This window comes from Mesoplodon bidens (assembly GCF_964165515.1).
Source record: "Mesoplodon bidens genome assembly, chromosome: 7".
Classification (NCBI taxonomy): domain Eukaryota; kingdom Metazoa; phylum Chordata; class Mammalia; order Artiodactyla; family Ziphiidae; genus Mesoplodon; species Mesoplodon bidens.
In genome coordinates, this window is record NC_138164.1 from 74,725,096 (window position 1) to 74,750,080 (window position 24,985).

Consider the following 24,985-nt stretch of genomic DNA (forward strand, 5'->3'; position numbering starts at 1 on the left):
TATTTTCAATTTGGTTGGTCTGTCCGTTGGTGAAAGTGGGTGTTAAAGTCCCCTACTATGATTATGTTATTGTCGTTTTCCCCTTTTATGGCTGTTAGCATTTACCTTGTGTATTGAGGTGTCCCTATGTTGGGAGCATAAATATTTACAGTTGTTATATCTTCTTCTTGGATTGCTCCCTTGATATTATGTAGTGTCCTTATTTGTCTCTTGTTGTAGTGTCAATTTGAAGTCTATTTTGCCTGAGAATTGCTACTGCAGCATTCTTTTGATTTCTATTTGCATGGAGTATCTTTTTTCATCCCCTCACTTTCAGTCTGTATGTGTCCCTAGGTCTGAAGTGGGTCTCTTGTAGACAGCATATATATGGCTCTTGTTTTTGTATCCATTCAGCCAGTCTGTTCTTTTGGTTGGAGCACTTAATCCATTTACATTTAAGGTAATTATTGATATGTATGTTCCTATTACCAGTTTCTTAATTGTTTTGAGTCTGTTATTGTAGGTCTTTTCCTTCTCCTGTGTTTCCTGCCTAGAGATGTTCCTTTAGCATTTGTTGTAAAGCTGGTTTGGTGCTGCTGAATTCTCTTAGCTTTTGCTTGTCTGTAAATGTTTCAATTTCTCCATCGAATCTGAATGAGAACCATGCTGGGTAGAGGAATCTTGGTTGTAGGTTTTTCCCTTTCATCACTTTAAATATATCCTGCCAGTCCCTTCTGGCTTGCAGAGTTTCTGCTGAAAGATCAGCTGGTAATCTAAGGGGGATTCCCTTTTATGTTATTTGTTGTTTCTCCTTTACTGTTTTTAATATTTTTTCTTTGTATTTAATTTCTGATAGTTTGATTAATATGTGTTTTGGTGTGTTTCTCCTTGAGTTTACCCTGTATGGGACTCTCTGCACTTCCTGGACTTGATTAACTATTTCCTTTCCCATATTAGGGAAGTTTTCATCTATAATCTCTTCAAATATTTTCTCAGTCCCTTTCTTTTTCTCTTCTACTCCTGGGACCCCAATAATTTGAATGTTGGTGCATTTAATATTGTCCCTGGGGTGTCTGAGACTGTCCTCAATTCTTTTCATTCTTTTTTCTTTATTCTGCTCTGCAGTAGTTATTTCCACTAATTTATCTTCTGGGTCACTTATCTGTTCTTCTCTGTCATTTATTCTGCTATTGATTCCTTCTAGAGAATTTTAAATTTCATTTATTGTGTTGTTCATCATTGCTTGTTTGCTCTTTATTTCTTCTAAGTCCTTGTTAAACATTCCTTGTATTTTCTCCATTCTATTTTCAAGATTTTGGATCATCTTTACTATCATTACTCTGAATTCTTTTTCAGGTAGATTGCCTATTTCTTCTTCATTTGTTTGGTCTGGTGGGTTTTTACCTTGTTCTTTCATCTGCTGTGTATTTCTCTGTCTTCTCATTTTACTTAACATACTATATTTGGGTTCTCCTTTACGCAAGCTGCAGGTTTGTAGCTCCCGTTGTTTTTGGTGTCTACCCCCAGTGGATAAGGTTTGTTCAGTGGGTTGTGTAGGCTTCCTGGTGGAGGGGACTAGTGCCTGTGTTCTGGAGGATGACACTGGATCTTGTCTTTCTGGTGGGCAGGACCACGTCCTGTGGTGTGTTTTGGGGTGTCTGTGACCTTATTATGATTTTAGGCAGCCTCTCTGCTAATAGGTGAGGTTGTGTTCCTGTCTTCCTAGTTGTTTGGCATAGGATGTCTAGCACTGTAGCTTGCTTGTCATTGGGTGGAGCTGGGTCTTAGCGTTGAGATGGAGATCTCTGGGAAATCTTTGGCTGTTTAATATTATGTGGAGTTGGGAGGTCTCTGGTTGACCAATGTCCTAAACTCAGCTCCTCCACCTCAGAGGCACAGGCCTGACACCCGGCTGAAGCACCATGGCCCTGTCAGCCACACGGCTCAGGAGAAAAGAGAGAAAAATGAAGGAAATAAATAAAGAAAGAAAGAAAGAAAGAAAGGCAAAAATAAAATAAAATAAAGTTATTAAAATAAAAAATAATTATTAAAAATAAAAAATTAAAAAAGAGGAAAAAAAGAAAGAAGGAAAGAAAGAAAAGAGCAACCAATCCAAAACACAAATCCATGAATGATAATAAGCACTAAAAACGATACCTAAAAAATAAAAATAAAATGGACAGACAGAAGTGTAGGAAATATGGTAAAACCAAAGCTATACAGACAAAATCATCCATAGCATACACATACACACTCACAACAAGAGAAAAAGGATAAAAAAGTGTATGTCCTCTGCCTCAATTTGGGATGATTTGTTGTCTATTCAGGTATTCCACAGATGCAGTGTACATCAAGTTGATTGTGAAGATTTAATCCGATGCTCCTGGGGCTGATGGGAGAGATTTCCATTTCTCTTCCTTGTTCGCACAGCTCCCGGAGTTCAGCTTTGGATTTGACCCTGCCTCTGTGTGTAGGTCGCCTGAGGGAGTCTGTTCTTCACCCAGACAGGACCGGGTTAAGGAGCAGCAGATTAGGGTGCTCTGGCTCACTCAGGCTGGGGGGAGGGAGGGGTACGGAATGTGGGGCGAGCCTGAAGCATTAGAGGCTGGCGTGATATTGCACCAGCCTGAGGCATGCCGTGTGTTCTCCCGGGGAAGTTGTCCCTGGGTCACAGGACCCTGGCAGTGGCAGGCTGCACAGGATCCCAGGAGGGGTGGTTTGCATAGTGACCTCTGCTTGCACACAGGCTTCTTGGTGGCTGCAGCGGTAGCCTTAGCGTCTCATGCCCTTCTCTGGAGCTCATTTAGGTGGCACCCTTAATCCCCTCTCCTCACGCACCCCAAAATGATGGTCTCTTGCCTCTTCAGCAGCTCCAGACTTTTTCCCGGACTCCCTTCGGGCTAGTTGTGGCACACTAGCCCCCTTCTGGCTGTGTTTATGCAGCCAACTCCAGTCCTCTCCCTGAAATCTGAGCTCCGAAGCCTGAGCCTCAGCTCCCAGACCAGACTCGCCCTGGCAAGTGAGCAGACAAGCCTCTCGGGCTGGTGAGTGCGGGTCAGCACTGATCCTCTGTGAGGGAATCTCTCCACTTTGCCCTCTGCATCCCTGTTGCTATGCTCTCCTCTGCGGCTCCGAAGCCTCCCCCTTCCGCCACCTGCAGTCTCCGCCCAGGGGGGCTTCCTAGTGTGTGGAAACCTTTCCTCCTTCACAGCTCCCTCCCACTAGTGCAGGTCCCATCCTTATCTTTTTGTCTCTGTTTTTTCTTTTTCTTTTGCCCTACCCAGGTACGTGGGGAGTTTCTTGCCTTTTGGGAGGTCTGAGGTCTTCTGCCAGCGTTCAGTAGGTGTTCTGTAGGTGTTGTTTCACATGTAGATGTATTTCTTATGTATCTGTGGGGAGGAAGGCGATCTCCACATCTCAATCCTCTGTGATCCTGAAGGTCTCTCCCCCATGTGCTTCTTATTCACATATCCTTCATAATAACATTGGAGACTTTCCTAGGTGCAACATCTGGAAAGTTAGCAAAAGAAGTGAGTAAAGAAACACTAGCCCTGCTGAAAACACTCTTAGAATAGCAATTCTAGTTTCCAGAATCACTCCCAACCATCTATTGTTGGCTGAGGGCAAGCAGCAGGCAGGTTTCTGCAGAGAAATGGAGTTCAGGAGGAGAGAAGTGTCTGGTACTAGGATGGACCCTGGTGGTGGAGATTTGTGGCAAAAGAGGCTTTTCTGCAGTGGGAGTGTCCCATCTTCTTGGCCGCAGCTCTCATGATAGGCACCTATTTATCAAATGCAACAGGCTTAGAGAAATGATAGCTATTACTCAGGAAGCACTCATTTTGTGCCAGACTCTATACTAGATGCATCACACCTGTTACCAAAAAAATCCTCATCAGAATATGAGAGATGGGCATTAATTATTCCCTCTCTTACCAATGAAGAAACTGAGGCTCACAAAATATAACTTGACAAAGGTAATACTTTCACTGAGTAACACAGAATTTAAACCCAGGTTGCTTAGCTCTAAAAATCTTTTCTGTATAGCAGTATCTTCAAATTGGGTTAGACACTACTATAGGTTCACTAAGACTCTCTAAAGGGTACATGGCACAGAGAGTTTTAAAGAAATTTATTTCCAGATCTTCCTCCCATCTATTGTTTTCTAAAATGAATCTGAATGAGAAGCCTCCTGAATGTTCTTCTTTACCACCTCCCCTTTCACAATCTCCCTTCGACTTTTCAGAAGAAAGTCATACCTCTCACCTGAACTGGATCCGTTCTCATCACCATGCACTCACAGAAGGAGTAAAAACTTACAAGGTACCAAAGCAGTGGAGAACTCAAAATATTGGTGCCATCGTCGCTGAAGTGAATGACTTTAATGACTAGGTAGCAAATGTCTTGAAATTTGGGTCCTTTGTAAATAGATCCATAAATTATAAGATTGCTTTCATCAAAGAATTCTTGATTGTGTTGTCACTGATGGATCAGGTTATTTTGATGCTGAATCAGTTATGTCATTTTTGGCATATATAACTAAAAAAGGAGTTCAAGTAATTAAGTGAAATTCCTACAAAAATCTTTTCATTACCATCTAGTTTTTTTTTTTTTTTTTTTTTTTGCTGTACGCGGGCCTCTCACTGTTGTGGCCTCTCCCGTTGCGGAGCACAGGCTCCGGACACACAGGCTCCGCGGCCATGGCTCGCGGGCCCAGCCGCTCCGCGGCATGTGGGATCTTCCGGGATAGGGGCACGAACCCGTGTCCCCTGCATCGGCAGGCGGACTCTCAACCACTGCGCCACCAGGGAAGCCCCATCTAGTTTTTTTATGAGAAAAAAGTTTCTCAGGACTGTGATTTAGTTTTTAAAATTTGAAATAGAAAATATGCTGAGCCTTATCTTTTCTATCAATGAGTAATATTCATCCATGGATACATGCAATAATTTTTAATTAGCAATCTTTCACAAATATTATTAAGAAATAAATTTTTAATAAAATTTTACTTTTATATTTAATAGCTTATTTTGTAAAATATTTAATGTTTATGTCATTCTAATAAATTGTGTATTACTAAAAAACATAATGATAACAATCCAGATTATATTGGTCCCATGAAATTTTTAAAAAGTAATTAAAATTTTTATACCTATTTTGTTGTAGAAAAGTATGATAGGCTGATGAGCTTTTTAAAAAAACATTTCAAGAATAACATATAATATTTAGGTATAATTTTGTAAGAAAATAGAATAAAAACATGAGATCAAGTGAAAAAGGAAATCCTATAAAATTTTAGACTATAATAGAAGAGTTTGTTTAGGTACTTTTGATATGGATGATGGTAAATATCAAATAATTTAATGTGCATATACTTTTATAAAGTGATAATAAATTTTTATTTTAAAACCTATACTATTTGCAACATCTATCCCTGAACTTTTATCCTCTGAAACTATATACAACTATGATTAAAGCAACTTAGAATCTACTTAAAAGTATGTGAGAGCATACATAAAACTTGGTTTTAAGACTTTCATTTGGTGCTACTCAAGAATAAAATCTTAAAGACCATTGTTCTACAGACCTTTTCCCTCCATGATATGACTTATTGCTAATAAGAAAGACAGTACACCAGTTCATTCAAGAACTTAAGCTCTGGAATAAAACACACTGGTGTTCCAGCCTTCTCTTATTTTTAATCTTAATCTTTTTAATCTTAGACAAGTTACTTAAGCTCTCTAAACTGTTTTATCCAAATCTGTATAATGGAGATTATGAAGATAAGCTGTAGAATCATTGTGAAGATTACATGAAATTAACCATGTTAAGCTTTTAGAAAAATTCCTGAACATAGTAAGTGCCATGTATATACAATCATAAAAGTTTTCATAGACAAGAGATTTCAGAGGGTAGATAAGTGTATGTTCTTGGACTATGGTTCCAGAAGGAATGGGGCTTGGTATGGTTTCAGAGAATGAGTACATAAAGCTCAAAAGGAGGGAAAAAAAATCGTCAGATGAGGTGGCAGAAATACTATGAGCCACAATGGTGGGAGAGCACAAAGCTTCAAATGCAAAAGTGAAGAGCTGCAAATGAAGTTGACAACAAAATAATCCTAATTGTATGAAATGAAGCTAGATTTCCTCTGCCCAAGCCCTAATGCCTGCACTGTTTCTATCCTACCTTTTTTAAAAAAATTAAAATCTTACAGTTTCTGTTTTCTTATATTTCTGAATTTTGAAATTCAGCATGTCCTTGGCCATAGTCCCTCAACTTGGCTCCTACTTACAGTTTAACTCTGTTACTCCTACTTCTTTGTCTGGCTCTGAGTTCTACTTATGTTTTGTGTTTTCCCTGAATGGACTCTGAAATGATACCATACTCTACCTCTTCCCTGGGATTATGTGGGGAGAACACAAAATATCAAGAGCTCAGGTGTTGAAGTCTAATTGATATGGGTTAAAATCCCAACTCAACCACGACCTGTGTAGGCTTGGGAAACTCAGAACTTGTCTGAGCCTCAGTTTTCTCTTTTTTTCAATGGGGGTAGTTTCTAATCAACAGAGTTGTTATAAAGGCTGAAGGACTTATGTCACAAAAAGCAATAGCTCAATTAACATTCAGAAAATAATAATTCTTATTATAATTACTATTCCTTTTGCAATGAATGGAGCCATTTAATGGAGTCCTGCTTAACTTTGAAATAAATATTTTGCAAAATAAAACACATTACCTGATGTCTTCTAGACAGTTGAAGATGAATTGTAATGTCAAAAGTCACAAATTTCATGTTTTCTCTGGAACCAGAAAAAAAATTAAAAGTAACCACCAGAACTGGAAAGCAAGGGAACACATAAAGGCTAGAAAGATCTGTTTCTACGTGCTGTTACAGACTGAAGTGAGAGTGACTGTGTTGATTATTATAAAAAGGTTTTACTAGTTTTCAGGATCTAAAGGAGGAATAATAGGCAGAAGCAATAGAATGGAACACAGACTGGCTCAGCCTATTCCATTGGTTAATCAGTCCGTTGTGACCAGATTGACACCATTCAACTCTACAAAGATTTATTAAATACTCACTGGGCATCTAGAATGTACAGAATCCCAATACAGAATGAATTTTATGGTTGATTTTATTACTTTGAATCAGGCTTTCAATTGTAGTTGTAAACCAAATGAGAAAATCATTTAGATTTTCAATCATTAAGACAAACTAATTATTTTTTCAACTTTCTTTTTGCCAACAGGATTTGCTAGTCCACTTACTGGGATAGCAGATGCCTCACAAAGCAGTATGCACAATGCCTTGCACATCTACATGAATGGAACGATGTCCCAAGTACCGGGATCTGCAAACGATCCCATTTTCCTTCTTCATCATACATTTGTTGACAGGTTGGTTGGTACTTCTTCATAAGTTATATGCTTATTTGTTTTAAATGTAGTGGATGGCACGAAGATATACAAAAAGCCAACAGGCACATAAAGATATGCACACCCATCACTAGTCATTAGGGAAGCACAAATTAAAACCAAAATGAGATAGCACCTCATGCTTGTTAGAATGGCCATCATCAAAAAAACAAGAGATAAATGCTGTCCTGGATGTGCAGAAAAGGGAATCCTTGTGCGCTATTGGTGAAATTGTAAACTGGTATAGCCACTGTGGAAAACAACATGGAGGATTCTCAAAAAATTAAAAATAAAACTGCCAAATGATCTGGCAATTCCAATTCTGCTAATATATCCAAAGGAAAGAAAACTGCTAAGTTGTAAAGGACACCCCCATTTTCATAGGAGCATTATCTACAATAACCAAGATATGGAAACAACATAAGGGTCCATCAATGGATGAATGGCTGAAGAAGTTATCACCATCTCCACCTCACTCATGTTTCAGGAACATGGACATAATATCAAATAACTAAGTGACTATTAGCCTGAAAGATTATTAGGCAGGTTTTTATTGCCTTCTTGGAAACTAATATTATAAGAATTAAATAATATCCCAAGTCAAGTATTATTTAGAAATTAGTTTTTAAGAAAGTATATAAGCACCAAAATTATGATAACAATATAACATCAAAACCACCAAAACTATACATCAAGGAGGGAGGAAGATTGTGGGGGAAAACATCATACCAGAACAGATAGGCTGAACTCTGTTTACTGAGTCATTTTTATATCATATTGTCTTTGTGAATTTTTGGCATTTTTTGATCTTTAGTGTCATCCCATGAACTTTAAAGAAGCTAGATTTCCTAGTTACCTTGATGCCCCAGACAAGGAATATGCAAACTATGGCTTATAGGCCAAATCTGTCTCCTACCTTATTTGTAAGTAAAGTTTTATTAGAACACAACCACAATCATTCATCTACATATTGTCTATGGCTGCTTTCACGCTACAATGGCCAAGTTGAACCAAGACCATATAGTGCACAAAATAGAAAATATTTCGTTCCTGGCCCTTTACAGAGAAAGTTTCCTGACCCCTGCCAAGCCAGAGAATTCCATATTTATATGCCAGGTAAGAGAAAAAGGTTGATCTTTATCTAGCCCACCTATGTCTATATTTATAGAAAATGCTATAATTTAATTCAATGTCTGGAGGCATTTTTTTAAATAGAGATAAAGCTATTATGAAGATATACAGCTTTTAGAAGCCAATCTCCCACCTTTGAAAATTAAAATTTTCTCTTCCTTACAATTCTCTGTTAATCCTATCTTACTATTAGATACCTGCATGATTATTAGAGTAACTCAAAAATAATAATCAAATGTCAAAGTAGTTTCTCATTCAGCCCTTGTAGGCAAGCTGATAAAGATTCTGAGGATGGAGAGGGAGGAAAAAGCATCATTATAAAGAAGGATAGAGACCTGCGGATTGCCAAAGTACTGTGGCATCTGAGCTTTCCTCTCAAGTCTCTTCTTATAGAGATGAATTTCTTCAATCAGATGATCTTTTCACTGCTGTTCAGTTATTCACATATATATTTATTGAGAACCTACTATGTGCTGAGTACATTTGCCTGAATATTTCACATTCATTGTTGCTTCTATGCATTGCATTTACCAGTCTCCAAATCTGGAACATATTTTCCTTGACTTATCTAATTTGCATACAATCTTCAAGACTAGTTTCAATTTTAGCTCTTCCATGAAGAATGACCATACCTATCTAAAATCATTTCTCTCATCCAAGGGTGTGTTGGAGCCAGCCCAAATTGGCTAGCAAGATTGAATTATGTACATGTTTTCCCAACTTTGCATTCAGTGACCTCAGGCTGTAACTTGAAACCAGTATTGGTAGGAGTGTTTACATCAGGAAACTGGCAAGTGCCACAAATCAGGGCTTTCACTCTGAGGGAGCTCGTTGTTAAAATAATGGCCAGCATATCGCTGTTCCCATCTGTTAACTCACATCACTTTCTCTCTCTGCTTCTTATTTTGGACACATCATTTATATCTTTCTTATTGATTATGTGCTTTCCTTACTGATTATTTGTGCTTTGTCTCTATGACTAATCGCTGAGCTACTTAATGGTGGGACCCACGCCTTGAATTCTATTTGCTTTTCTCACAATGTTTTCTTTAGCTTGTAATTAGTAGATGTGTAATACATTTCTATCAAATGAATAAATGATTGAAAACAACCTTAGCAAATTACATTTATCGTAGCTACAAAGGAAACTGCAGAGAAATCATTTTAACTAAAAAAAACTTTTTTCAAGTCCTGTAAAACAGAAATCATTCAATGCTATAAACATTTTTTAAGATTTAGCATGTTTTAGATTTAGCGAGGTCTAGACCATTAGACCTTGTTTTAGGCACTGATTAAACAGAATAATGAGACGAGATCACTAGCTTGAAAAAGCTTAGTCTAGTGGGAAATACAAACAAGTAAACAACTATAGTACATTATAATTCACACATAGTCATAGGAGACATTCTTGGAAAGCTACATAAAAAGGATGATATATGAACTGAGTCCTGAAGAGCAGCAGGCCTACAAGACAGAATGGATATTCAAGGATTGGGAACATCTCTTACCTCATTGAAACCAAGCACAAGCTCAAAATATGAACTGAAGAAGAAAATGAAGCTTAGGGTCCAAAATAAGGAAATATGTCTCAAGTCTCATATGCAGAGAAAGTGATGATTCCAGTGGCCAGTTAGCTCACCACCAAAATGTGCCATTGTTGGGCAAATAAAGACATAAAGTAATTTCAATTATCTCTACCACTTTTAAGTAAAAAAAAGGAAAAATCAGAGAATGGATCTAATACAATGATTTTAAAAGATAATATGTATTTAGTTTTTACTATGTGCTAGGCACTGTTGTAAACTCTTTACAAGTTTTATTTCATTTAATCCACACCAACAAGTCTGTAATGTTCTAGATTAAAAAAGAGAGATGGAGAAGTTCAGTAACTGTCCCAAGATTACACAGCTAGTAAAGGGTGGAATTGAGAGTTAAACAATGCAGTCTTACTACAGAGTCATGTTCTTAACCACTGTGGAGAATTCCTTGGAAAATGCAAAGATGAGTTTTCCTTCTGACTGCTCTTAGACTGAGGTTAAATCATTTTCATTAAAAATTCATTCATTCATCAAACATTTTAAGTTTCTTCTATATTCTAGATCCCATGCCAGGTACCATACCTTTTTAATTTATTGGTATGAATGACCTGCAGATGCTTATAGTCCTTCAAAAAAGACAGAAAAGAAAAAAAAAAAACATAGCAATGTAGCACTGTCTATAAAAGAAGTGTAAGAGGTATACGAATCCAGAGAAGGAAGAGCTTAAATTATATAAGAATGGCCAAAACTGGAAGCATCTGACAACATCAAATGCTGGTGAAGATGTGGAGCTACAAGAACTCTCATTCATTGCAGGTGGAAATGCAAAATGGTGCAACCAATTTGGAAGACAGTTTGGCAGCTTCTCATAAAACTAAACATATTCTTACCATACGATCCAGTAATCACACTCCTTGGTATTTACACAAAGGAGTTGAAAACCTATGTCCACACAAAACCCTGCACATGGATGTATATAACAACTTTATAATTTCCAAAACTTGGAGGCAAGCAAAACGTCCTTCAGTATGTAACTGGATAAATAAATGGTGGTACATCTATTTATGGGATATTATTCAGTACTAAAAAGAAATGAGCTATCAAGCCATGAAAAAACATGGAAAAAACTTAAATATATATTACTAAGTAGGAGAAGCCAATCTGCAAATGTTATATATTGCATGATTCCAACTATATAACATTCTGGTAAAAGCAAAACTGTGGAGATTATAAAATGATCAGTTGTCAGGGTTGAGGGCATGAGGAATGAATAGGCAGAACACAAAGAATTTTTAGGGCAGTGAAAAAACTGTATGATAGCATAATGATGGATATGTCATTATACATTTGTCCAAACGCATAGAATGTATAACACCGGCAGTGAACCCTAAGGTAACCTATGGATTTTAGGTGACTATGATATGACATTGTAGGTTCATCAGTTATAACAAATGCACCATTCTGCTGGGGGATGATGATAAGGGGGAGGTTATGCATGTGGGGGGGAAGGGGATATTCCTTTAATTTTGTTGTAATCCTAAAACATCTCTTTTTAAAAAGTCTTAAAAAGAGAATAAGTATGGTTGTGACCTACTCAACATTTTTAAATAACTGAAATTATGACTGGTAACACTATACTGTTGTTGCCTAATATCAGATAGTGCACCATCAGGACTCAGATAAGTAGAAATGTGATATGGACAGTGAGGGCATTGATGAATCTCTAAGAACTTGTCATAAAGCATACAATTTAGAAAAAAATTAACGACATTTACTTATACAAATTTAAACTAGGGAAGGCTGAGTAGCTTTTCTTATTTGAGTACTCTTCCCATGTTACTTATCAATAGTAAGTAATAAATGAACCTAAGTATTTCTAGCATCTCTGTCTTTGTAAGGTGAAATAACAAACCTTTGTAATTTTCCAGAAATCACAAAAGTAATTTCAAAGATATTCTACAAGATTTATGTCACTTTTTTTATATTTATGATCTGATTTGGGCAAGGCAAAATCAAAGAAGTTGTCAGAGGAAACTTGGACACGATTAAGTAGGATTATGAGTGCCTGAGAAATAATATTTCATTATATTTGTAATGAAAGTGTCAATAAAACATTTTAAAGTTAAAAGAAGGTAACAGGATTGTAAAGAACCTTAGTTCTTTTATAAGTGAGGAAAAAGAAACCTTTGCTCTTTTTTTCTTTCTTAAACAGTCAAGAGTATAATACAGGCAACAAAAGGCTCAGGAAATTATTCTAGTTAGACAGAAAACATCTGCTATCTAAAAAGTAAAAAAAAAAAAAATCTTTTATATTGTAGGCAAGGGCCATAAGCAATATATCAGTCAATAAGTCAGTAAGTAAGTAAATAAATAAATAAAAAGTCAGTAAGTAAGTAAGCCAAGTTAGTAAGGCCATCAAAATTGAGAATATTTTAAGGTTTTTAACAAAATTTATAACTTATTTTTCAAACTTAGGTATTATAAACCAGGTCACATAAAATTCACTTTCCAAATTTCATCCTTCATTGGCTCCTTCATATCCTGGAACATACTGGCACTTTAAGACAGATTTTAGGGGCTCCACCAGATGAGCACTAATTTCATTATAACATTAAGATGTTATTAACATGCAGGGTTAATAAAGATAGTCATTGTTTATCTTTAAATGAGTCAATTAATATTTTTTTGAAAAAGAATTCCATTGTATGAATGCACCATTCTTTAGTAATCACTTAGTCACTTATTAACAGGCATTTTGATTGTTTCTTTTTTTTCTATCTTTTCTTTTTTAAACTATATATATATGCGTATGTTTGTGTGTGTTATATTATGTATATATATATAATTGTGAACATTTGTGAGTATAACTAAAGAATAGATTTTTCACATTGGCATTGAAAGGTGAGAGGTTAAATACATTTAAAATTTGTTGATATTTCCAAACTGCCTTCCAAAAATGATTGTGCTTGCTACATTTCCAGAAATAGAGAATGAAAGTGTGTTGCCACCCTGTACCCTCATTTGCACTAGACGTCATCAAATTTATTAATCTTTTTAACTCTGAAAAGTAGAAAAATATTTATTTGTATTTTTCTGTTTCCTAGGCATGTTATAGATTAATTATACTTTTTTCTAAAATGTCTATTTACATTCTTTGCTATTTTATATTAGGTTAATTGGTCTTTTTATTATTGAATTGTATAGGCTCCTCATAAATTTTTAGTTGACCTTTTTTGTCATAAACATTACAAATATTTTCTGCAATATTAATCAGCATTTAAATACTATGTTATGTTTCTTGGTATTCAGAAATTAATATATGATCTTTTATGTAATATTTTATATTCAATCTCTATTCACAGCTTCAGAGTCTTTAACTCTTTGTTCCTCAGTATTCTCATCTGTAAAAAGAGTGGATTGATCTAAAGCTCCATGGTTCCTTCTGGACATTACAATCCTCTGGATAATGTGTTTTTGAAGAAATGACAGTAGAATGCATTAGTACAATTACAGGGCTTTAGCAGGTTTCTTAGTGACAGCTTAATCATGCTTTTAGTTATGATTAATAGGTAACTGACATATAGAGAAATCCAATTCATAGTATAAATTATTTTTTCTGCTATTCAGATTAAGGTCTGACAAGACTCTAAGCTTTTCTCAGATTTGTAAAAAAGTTTCTGGCAAGAAGAGAGGATTGAAGAGTAGGCACCCTAAAAGAATGAATATGTTGGAATGTTTATTCTTTTTCTCCAAGAAGATCAGATTTGGGGCATGCTAAAGACAGAGACATTTGAAACTTTAAACCAACTTAACACTAAAACACCCATCAAGCAAAGCTGATGTTTTAGCCATGGAATCAGGAACTTTTATGCTTATAAATTCTTTAGGAAGGAAGATGAGCATTGGTGCTGGATGGTACACTATGGATAAATGTCGGAGTAACAGAAAGAGGGCTTTAGAAATACTTCCTTTCCTTAATACTTCATTGCTCAAGGAGGGCTGATGTGGACAAAAGCAAGCACATCTCTGCATGCATGCATTCATTCAGCTGTTAATTCAACAAACATTAAGTCCCCTCTATGCTTTGTGTGCTATAGTAGGCCATGGGGATTCAGCAGTCACTAATACTATTCCTCCCCACCTAAAGCTTCCTGATCCAGATATGTAAAAAACAAAGTAATATAAAACAAAATGTAACTTCTGCAATAGTAGTGGTTTAATAGGTCAGAGTATGTGGGAGTGAAGAAAAGAGCATCAAGGAAGTAGGGACCATAAGAATGGTCCTCCTCATCCCCTGGATCTGTAGCACCTAGCAGCCTGCCTGGCACAGAGTGAATATTCAATGAATAGCTGTTAGATTCCAGTGTTCGAATTCTCTTGTGACCAGTGGCTTTATGAAGAATGAGTAGGATATTGACTCGTGAAGTTTGGTAGTAACAACATTCAATTCATGTGGAACAAAACAAGAAAACCTCAGATGTGTGAGGTTAATAGAAACTTCAGGAAATAGGCCATAATTAAAACCCAACTAAAATACTGAAAGCATAGCTAATGTTTGAGTGCTTACTGTGCACCAAAAGCTAGGGGCATCAGTGGACTGACCCACTTAATAGTTAACAACAACCCGACCAGTTAAGTGGCATTATCATCCCCATCTTAGGGACAAATAGACTAAAGCACAGAGAGGTTAAATAACCTGTCAGGATATGAACCCATGCTTTTAACCTGTACTATATGCTGCTTCATAAGTGTTTGGAGAGCAGAAGAAATGCATGTCTATATATATAGAGAATATACTCTTACCCCAACACAAGAGCAAGAGCTAACAGGGTAGGTGGTTATTTTGAACAGTAGTCACCAGCATGGTTACTGCAGCAGGAGGCCAGTTGACCAAGCAGAACAGGTTGGTGAAAAATTTAGCAAGCCCAAATTGGATGGGGTATGTGGAGGGGAGAGGAGGAGTGCAGGGGGCAAGCAGGGGCTAGGCAGTGAGGGGTGGGGAATGTGAAGGGGAACAAAAACTGGGCCAATATTTGGAGTAAGTGTTACAGTTTAGAGTGCCCAGAAGCTTAAGCCTGCAGTTTTAACTGATTTTTAAATTTTTATTGAAATATAGTTGATTTACAGTACTGTGTTAGTTTCAAGTGGAAGCAAACAGGTGTAGTTCCCTGTACTCTAGAGTAGGTCATTGTTGTTTATCTATTTTATATAGTGTGTAAAATATATATATACACTTTTTTTTTTTTTTTTTTTTTTTTTTTTGTGGTACACAGGCCTCTCACTGTTGTGGCCTCTCACGTTGCGGAGCACAGGCTCCGGACGCGCAGGCTCAACGGCCATGGCTCACGGGCCCAGCCGCTCCGCAGAATGTGGGATCTTCCCAGACCGGGGCACGAACCCGTGTCCCCTGCATCGGCAGGCGGACTCTCAACCACTGCGCCACCAGGGAAGCCCTATAGTGTGTATATTTTAATCCCAAACTCCTAATTTATCCCTCCCCTCCTTTCCCCTTTGGTAACCATAGGTTTTCTCTGTCTGTGAGTTTATTTCTGTTTTGTCAATAAGTTCATTTGTATCAATTTTTTTTAGATTCCACGTATGAGCTATATCATATGATATTTATCTTTCTCTGTCTGACTTACTTCACTTAGTATGATAATCTCTAGTTGCATCCATGATGCTGCAAATGGCATTATCTCATTCTTTTATGGCTGAGTAATATCCCATTGTGTGTGTGTATATATATACACACAGAAGTTTGCAACCACATTTGTTCTTGCCCCAAATAGAACAACTGATCCTTAACTTTGCAAAGGTTTCCAATGTCGTTTCCAAATTCTTCAAACATCCTTTGGACATATCCTGTGGCATATCATTATGTAATATATATATATATATATATATATATATATACTTTTTTTTTTTTTTTTTTTTTTGCGATACGCGGGCCTCTCACTACTGTGGCCTCTCCCGTCGTGGAGCACAGGCTCCACACGTGCAGGCTCAGTGGCCATGGCTCACAGGCCCAGCTGCTCCGTGGCATGTGGGATCCTCCCAGACCGGGGCACGATCCCGCTTCCCCTGCATCGGCAGGCGGACTCCCAACCACTGCGCCACCAGGGAAGTCCTATGTAATATATTTTGATGCTAGGTTTCTATGCATTCCATGCATCTAAGATGTCATTTGCATGAATATACACACACATATATATATTATTTGTATATATTTCACATCTTCTTTATCCATTCATGTTAAACCCTCTTCTGCTGTGGGCTGGGCTCACCTTGGCTGAGCAGGCACTGACTCAGGAACTAAGTGAGGCTGAGGTAGAGAAGGCAGGAAGGGACACCTCTAGAAGCTCATAGTCTAGTTCCTAGATTCCAAGTGTGAATAAGAAGTCCTCTGGTGGAAGAACCATGAGACCTGGGGGCAGAATGCCTGTGAACACGTCCTGGCTCTGTTTTGAGATACTTATATGACCCTGGGAAGGTTGCTGAATTCCTCCCAGCCTCAGTTTCCTCACTGACAAAATGGAGGTAATATTACTACTTTTCTCATAGGAATGTGACTTTACAGTTTATAACTCATAACATGACAACTGCTTCTTGTAAAGAGAGTAGAGTATAAGGGGCTTTTATAAAGCATATGCGATACTTTTGTTCTGTACTCACTATTTGCAAGCGCCCTCCAGGATCAACAACACTTCCTTGGTTCTCCTGTAACCTGTCTCTTGAGTGCATGGGAATCCCAGCTAGGTATAAACCTGAAGCAAAACATTCCATGGATGGCAGGTCTGCCTCACTCCTCAGCTACAGGTTAATTACATCTTTTGGAGTGACTTCTCTTTTTTTTGGCTCCGGACGCGCAGGCTCAGCGGCCATGGCTCACAGGCCCAGCCGCTCCACGGCATGTGGGATATTCCCGGACGGGGGCACGAAGCTGCATCCCCTGCATCGGCAGGCGGACTCTCAACCACTGCGCCACCAGGGAAGCCCTGGAGTGACTTCTTGGCTGTCATTGCTGATGAGGCTTCCTTTCCATTCTATTCCCCAAGCCTCCCCTGGGCCATCCTGCTAAGAAGGCTGCCCCGACCCACATGCCTGCAAACTAAATGCCTTGCTAACTAGGCAGCTCAGAAATAGTCCAGGCAGAAGGCAGCTCGCTGGAGCTTCAGGAATGAACAGCAGATTGTCTGCCTGCTGGTGATAGCAAGGCTGAGGCATGCTCAGAAAGACAGAAGTCCCAGGGTTAGGGAAGGAGGTGAACTCAGAAACCAGAGAAATGTGTTAAAGTCTGCTCTGGGAATCAGACAGGATGGCAGAGGAGGACCCCTTTGTTTCTTGGTTTCTTTTCATACTGTTGGATTCTGACCAGCTTTAAAAATGCTCCCTAGACTTAACTCCCTAGAACAAGTAGCAGTTATACCATTAGAGTTGTACTTATCCATATATCCACCGCTGATTTTGTTGTTGTCATCAGTGGATTTAGCTCTGATGCCAGTCTGCTTTGGCTAGATGTATTTGTAGGTTTGACTGTCTCTCTCACTCAATCTTGAGCTCCTTTAAGGTTGTGTTTGTGTATTGATCGTCTGTAGCACCTAAACACAGATCCAAGCACCTAACAAAGACCCTGGCACATAGGAGACATCATTAAACACTTATTAGATTAAAGTGTTGCTGCACTTGATTAATTGATGAAGAGGCCATGTACTATAACTAATAACCTAAAGAATAGTCCTCCTACAATGTGGGGAATCTCCCAACTTTTTGTGGGATTAATATGTCTTAGTACGAGGGAAATTAAATTGCTTAAATTAAAATCTTGATAACTTAAAAATCCCAAAAGAAAGAGGATAAAGAAACATGAGTTGTCATTATTTTTGCTGAAACTTTAAATCTGAAAGAAAATTTTAAGATCATAATCTAACCCCTCATTTAACAAATAAGGAAACTGAGGCCCAGAAAGGGTGACCTACCCAAGGACACAGTTTTCTGCAAAGTAGAGAGAAGAGTGTTTCAAGACCTTGTGGGGCAGGTGGGAGCTTTCAGAGACAGATTGGAATATTTAACATGACAGAGGATATTTAACTAAGGAAGGCAGAAGCAGTGTGACTGTAGGAAAGTCCTTACCATCATCATTTAGAGATCCAGAGTTCAGATCTGCTGAAATAGCACCAAATATCAGATTCAAGGGATGAACAGGATTTTAAAATTAATCAAAAGGCCAGAAATTGGGAGACTAGGAGGCAGTAAATCATGTGATTAAAATCACAGATTTTAGCATCAGACATGCTTCATTTTGAACCTCAAGGCTGCCGCATCTAGCTAAATGATCTCTGGCAAGCTGCTTATTCTCCCCTAAGCCTTCCTTTTCTCAGCCATAAAATTCTGCTAATACTAGTACCTACATGAAGTTGTAGCTCTAATAATTAATATGATATTTTTATAAATATGTATTAAAGTTCTTAGCACACAGTTACACAACAGAAAATGTCCTTGCCATTAAGATACTTACTTTTGGGGCTTCCCTGGTGGCGCAGTGGTTGAGAGTCCACCTGCCGATGCAGGGGATATGGGTTCGTGCCCCGGTCCAGAAAGATTCCACATGCCGCGGAGCGGCTGGGCCCGTGAGCCGTGGCCGCTGAGCCTTCACGTCCGGAGCCTGTGCTCCGCAACGGGAGAGGCCACAACAGTGAGAGGCCCACGTACCGCAAAAAAAAAAAAAGATACTTACTTTCTAATTTTCTCACATTTCTGGAAGCTAGAAGTTTGAGATCACAATATCGGTAGAATTAGCTTCTCTCTACTTGGCTTGCATACGGCTCTCTTCTCCCAGTATTTTCACGTGGTCTTCCCTCTGTACATGTCCATGTCCTAATTCCCTCTTTTTATAAAGACACCAGTCAAACTGGATAAAGGACCACTCTCATGACCTTATTTTAACTTAATTACTTCTTCAAAGACCCTGTCTCCAAATAGTTACATTCTAAAGTCTTGTGGATTAGAACTTCAGCATATGAATTTGGGGTAGGAGGAGCATAACTCAACTCATAACAAGTGGTGAGGAAGAAAGTCAAACTGTAGTAGAATGAAAACAGAATAGGAATTGAAAATGTCAAATTAGACCAAAGTTTTAGAAATGTGATGACAAACTAAAATAGAAAAGACAGCAAATTGTTTGAGGAGAAGAATTAAGAAAAAGAGCTTTGTGGAGAGGCTTTTTTTCCCCTTTCACAATAAGAGATACATGCCTGAATTTATAACTTAAGGAAATTATTGCTAAGGAAATGAGAAAAAAATGCATTAAAAGTGAAGAACATTGAAATGCTCTAAAAAGTAAACTAAGAAAAAAGCTATATGGCTTCAATTCTACAAGATCATTATCTAGGGGAAATTATCCCATATTTTCCCCAGAGGAAAAATTAAAGAATGATAACTGATGTACAAAATATCCATAGGAAATGCTATATTCAGAACCTCATTTGTCAAAACATTCATAAAATATCTTTTTATCATATGATTTTGTTTTATTAAGGTAATTTAGATAATATGAAGGTTTCTGAAAATATCAAAACAAAATTTCTGCATATAGGATTGGCAAAGCAGAGAACAGAGAAAACCAAGGGTGTACAATACAAATGCTATTTCCATCCTGGAATCAACAAGGCCCAAGATAGCTATTGTCAAGTACAAAATGTCACAATAATCTAGAAATAATAACGGGGATGCGAATCTGTTGGAATCTCAGAAAAGACACATTACTATATTCACGACATCAAAGGACCATAATGAAAATAGTTTTCTGTAGCTGTGTCTTTATACAAAGCAAACTATCAGAAGAAAGATAAATAGTTACCAAAAGAAAAACAGTTTTTTAAGAAAAGTTCTTTTCCCTCAGAAAAAGGAGCAGAAGCAGCAGAGCCCCTTTAATTTCAGGGATAAAAAAGATAACAGAACAAGCTTCCAGATTCATATTGTGGGGCTGTGCTAGTGTCAGTACAGCATGGAGTTTTGTGACAGAATTCTTCGCTCTCTCCCAGAGGCAGCTAATTTTTGTCTAGCAACAAGGCAGAGATGAGGTGGGGCAGTGGAGGTGAAGTGTTTCCCCCTGATGAAGGTCATCGAGAAGATATGACTGCTGTGGTTTGACCTTTGAGCTGAACCCGGGCAATCAGAGGCTCCTAACCTACTCCCCTGTCTTAGGAACTTACAGTCTGCCTACCATTCATTCCCACAGTGGGAATTATTCCAAAGCTCTAACCTTTAGAGAGTGAGGTGCTACTGAGACCATCTGGACAACATATGTGACTGAATCCAGTTACACTATATATATATATATATATATATATATATATATATATATATATATATACACTATATATAAAATAGATAACTACTAAGGACCAACTGTATAGCACAGGGAACTCTACTCAGTACACTGCAATAGCCTATATGGGAAAGGAATCTAAAAAAAAGTGGATGTATGTATATGAATAACTGATTCACTTTGCTCTACACCTGAAAGTAACACAACATTGTAAATCAACTGCACTCCAATAAAAATATTGGGTTGGCCAAAATGTTCGTTCAGTTTTTTCCATAAGATAGCTCTAGAAGAGCTTAGTTGTCTTTAACGTCATTCGAACCAATTTTGTTAGATTGTATTGTGACAGCTGACATATAAGCATGCATTTTACAAAAAACATCAAAATTGGTGAATTTTTGTGTAACCATTTTAATACTGAAGATGGAAGAAAAAAAGCAACACTTTTGGCCTATTACGCTTTATTATTTCAAGAAAGGAAGAAATACAACAGAAACAAACAAAAAAAAGATTTGTGCAGTGTATGGAGAAGGTGCTGTGACTGATCGAATGTATCAAAAGAGGTTTGCGAAGTTTTGTGCTGGAGATTTCTTGCTGGATGATGCTCCACAGTCAGGTAGACCAGTTGAAGTTGATAGAGATCAAATTGAGACATTAATTGAGAACAATCAACATTATACCATGCTGGAGGTAGCCGACATACTCAAAATAACCAAACCAAGCACTGAAAATTATTTGCACCAACTTGATTATATTAATTGCTTTGAAGTTTGGGTTCCACATAAGTTAAGAGAAAAAAAAACCTTCTTGACCGTATTTCCGATTGCAATTCTCTACTTAAACGTAAAAAAAAAGTTCTGTTTTTAAAACAAATTGTGACAGATGATGAAAAGTGGATACTGTACAATCATGTGGAACAGAAGAGATTGTGGGGCAAGTGAAATGAACCACCACCAACAACACCAGAGGCCTGTCTTCATCTAAAGAAGGTGATGTTGTGTATATGGTGGGATTGGAAGGGAGTCCTCTATTTTGAGCTCCTTCCAGAAAAAGAAACAATTAATTCCAACAAGTACTGCTCCCAGTTAGACCAACTGAAAGCAGCACTTGATGAAAAGTATGCAGAATTAGTCAATAGAAAACACACAACCTTCCACCAGGATAAGGCAAGACCGCATGTTTGATGACCAGGCAAAAACTGTTACTGCTTGGCTGGGAAGTTCTGATTCATCCACCATATTCACCAGACATTGAACCTTTGGATTTCCATTTACAAAATTCTCTTAATGGAAAAAACTTCAATTCCCTGGAAGACTGTAAAAGGCACCTGGAACAGTTCTTTGCTCAAAAAGACAAAAAGTTTTGGGAAGAAGGAATTATGAAGTTGCCTGAAAAATGGCAAAAAGTACTGGGAAAAAATGGTGAATACATTGTTCAATAAAGATCTTGGTGAAAATGAAAAATGTGTCTTTTATTTTTACTTAAAAACAGAAGGAACGTTTTGGCCAGCCCAGTAATAAAAAAAATTGTTTTTTAAAAGCCTCTCTATAAACTTTTAAGATACTTGTGGGCAGATGCAGAGATCTACTCATCTTGCAGCCACCCAAGACAAGCCTCCAATGTAAGTTCCCTTGCTTATTAAACTTGCCACTTACCAATCAGAAGTGGTCTACCTCTTTCTTCTGTCTCTCCTCCTGCTCTCTACTAAGGGGGCTGGTTTCAGATTACAGCTGGGAAGTTCCCATGGTGGTTTGTGAACCAACAGTTTCCATTTCCCAGTAGCTGTCATCTTTTCTTCATGTGAAAGAAAGATCTGCGCCTGCGGTCTGAGCAGGTTTTCTCTCACCAGCAACCAATTAACACCCTATGCTCAGAACAATGGGCCTCTCCAGGTACACCTCCTTCATCTTCAGACTGAGGCAAGACTCCCAGTCTTTCCATGGGTGTCCAGTAGAGGTCTGGGGAAAAGAGCTGGGAAGTGGTTGTATATTCCTCTGTGTCTTGGATTCTCAGGAATCCTAAACTGTTCCATAACCCACATGTGGCTTAATCAATTTGTTACAATTTCAGTGGTTTCCTTCTTACCCAGTTTTATGGCTTTTACCTTTTCCTCTCATATTTTGCCAAAGTTGAAAGAGTTCATGTATCCTGTCCCTCCTCAACATGTTTTGTCACCCATTGGGATCAGTTTGCCTGGTTTCACTGACTCTAGGTCTTGGGTGAGGCAAAAATATCTTTTTTAAAAATTATGACTTTTTCTTATTGTTAAATTAGGAATGACATTCTCTTGCAACATTTTTACCTCTTAAGCAGAAACAGAACTGATTGCTGACAAGTATTAATTTTCTCCTCTCTTCCCAGTCACAAAGTGAAAGCAATACTAGTGTCAATGTTAAGTGTCAAGATGGAAGTAATCAAGCAAAAACCTTGGGGCAAAGAATAAGGAGTGAGGAATGGATGCTGAGAGAGCAGCAAATAATAGCTAAGACATAAAAGTTTGTTCAGATGCTGAGACAGAATTGATGTCAGAGGAACTGCTGAAGCGGAGTGCTGTAAAGCTAGGAATCAAAGTTCATGAGTTAAGTATCAGAGCTCAGAAATAAATAAAGAAAAAAAGGCTCAAGTACTGCTGTGGTCCCATTTTCAATCCAGAATAATTCTCGTGGAGCACTGTTATTACTGTGGGATTGATGTAGGAGAGCTGTGCTTCCCTCCTCAGTCTGTCTCGTGGGCACATGAAAAATCAGAACAAAGATGAAAAATGGAAATATCATTGAATAGTGAGATTGAATTTGTATTCTGATCCTTAGCGTCATGCACCTGCCACACAGGGCTCCAATTTTATATTCATAGGTTGTTATATCATCATAGTTTAATATGAGTAAGAAAGCTAATGATCTAGTCTGCATATGTGGCTATTGAGCACTCGAAATTTTGCTTGTGCAACTCAGGTTGTAATTTTTAATTTAAATTTAAAAATGGATGTGTGCATTGGTTATTGAAAAACTTGTATGTCTGGAACAATTTGAGTATGTGAATATATGTTTTCATCTGTAAAATATATGATATCTTAATACATCTCAAGTGTTTCTGGTACTGTCCTATGTCTTATGCCCTCAAAATATACTCTATAATAACTGACTGGATTTTTCTTAACTTTGTACAAAAAAAATTAATCTATAACCAATTAGCCAAGAAGAACTTTACCTTCTGTATTTTATTATCAAAAATGATAGGGATTTGTGTGTGTGTATGTGTGTTTCATATCAGCTGTCAAGATTCAGTGACAGAAATTGGAAACAATGCCAGTTATCTTAACAGAAGTAATTTAATGCAAATAATAGGCTAAATAGATTAGAAAATTAAAAAGTGAAAAAATAAACTGAAAGAATATATACAGGGATGGAACTGGAGGAAGCCGTACTCCCTCCAAGGCTGGGAAGAGATAAGGAATGGTTAGAAATGAGTGGCATTTGGAGGGCCTTCACAGAAGCAGGTTCAGACTTCTGATGGGAAGATAATGTTCCTTTAGTATAAGTACCTCATGGTATTTTGACATTGGAAGAGGGGCCTCATAGAGCAGGAATTCAAACCTCTGAGTGGGGGGCTCTAGTCAGCTGATCCTGATAACTTCCAATGTTCAGCAGCATTTTACAGAACTGGGTATCAGACAGACTTCTGTGGGGGTGGTTATAGCCCAACTATGTTGAAACTTCTTAGAGGGAATGATGATGATTCTGGGAATTTATATACAGAAAGCTGGAGGCTGAACTCTACTGCCCTTCTGAAAGTAATGAGAGGTTGCTGAAATAAACAAGAGGGAGCAAGTCCCTTTGTCTACTTCCAGTCTACTGCTAGTGTCTGTCAGAGATCCAGCTAGCAAAGGAGATGTGCAGCTTACAGAGTCTCAGACTGAATATCACAAAGTGGAGTAAGACATCTTTGGGACTGAGAAACACCAACTAGTAACTAGCAGAGTCCACCCATTGGCTATTTAGCATCAAACTTTTATTCCTAGAGGATCTGAATTTTAAGTTATTTTGCTTTTCTTTGGTTGCTAAGGTCTTCCATTAAATTTTACTATTGAATATAGAAACACTAAAAACTCTCCAGAGAATTCCCTGAATTTCTTACATAGTATTTCCTGCACTACAGTGTGGCAGAAACCCAAATACACCTTGATAATCAGTATCATTCAGCACTGAATCATTAACCAAGAGAGTATCCCTCTTTCATATATATATGCTCAGTGGCATGAAGCATCTAAAATATTCTTCAATTAAATATCCAATTCAATGCAATATTTCTGTATACCCATCTCAAAGCAGTCCTTCTATTTGGAAGTTAATACCTAAAAACCAGACAATTTCAAAACTATTGTGACAGGAAAAAAGTTTGTACTTGGGTTATAAGATGTTATTGTGAAAAGAACCATTCCCATTTCCACTCTTATTTCTAACACCTGTAGAGAATGTACACGGGAGAAATATTGGTCAGTATTTCAAAGTATATACTGTCTTTGTAAGGCAAGACCTCAACTCTTTAGGATATTTTCTCCTAATCGGTATCCTAACTGAATCTTCAGTGGCCAATTCATTATTTT

General features: G+C 37.7%; 1 protein-coding gene across 1 annotated transcript in view; it reads left to right on the plus strand.

Moving 5' to 3' along the window:
- Positions 1 to 24,985, plus strand: part of TYR (tyrosinase) — a gene marked incomplete at its 3' end in the record, with an annotated part of 90,191 nt that overhangs the window by 43,537 nt on the left and 21,669 nt on the right. Inside the window, exon 3 of the mRNA XM_081239589.1 lies at positions 7,224 to 7,371. Within this exon, the coding sequence (XP_081095715.1) occupies positions 7,224 to 7,371 (148 nt within the window). The remainder of the gene's footprint in view (positions 1 to 7,223; positions 7,372 to 24,985) is intronic.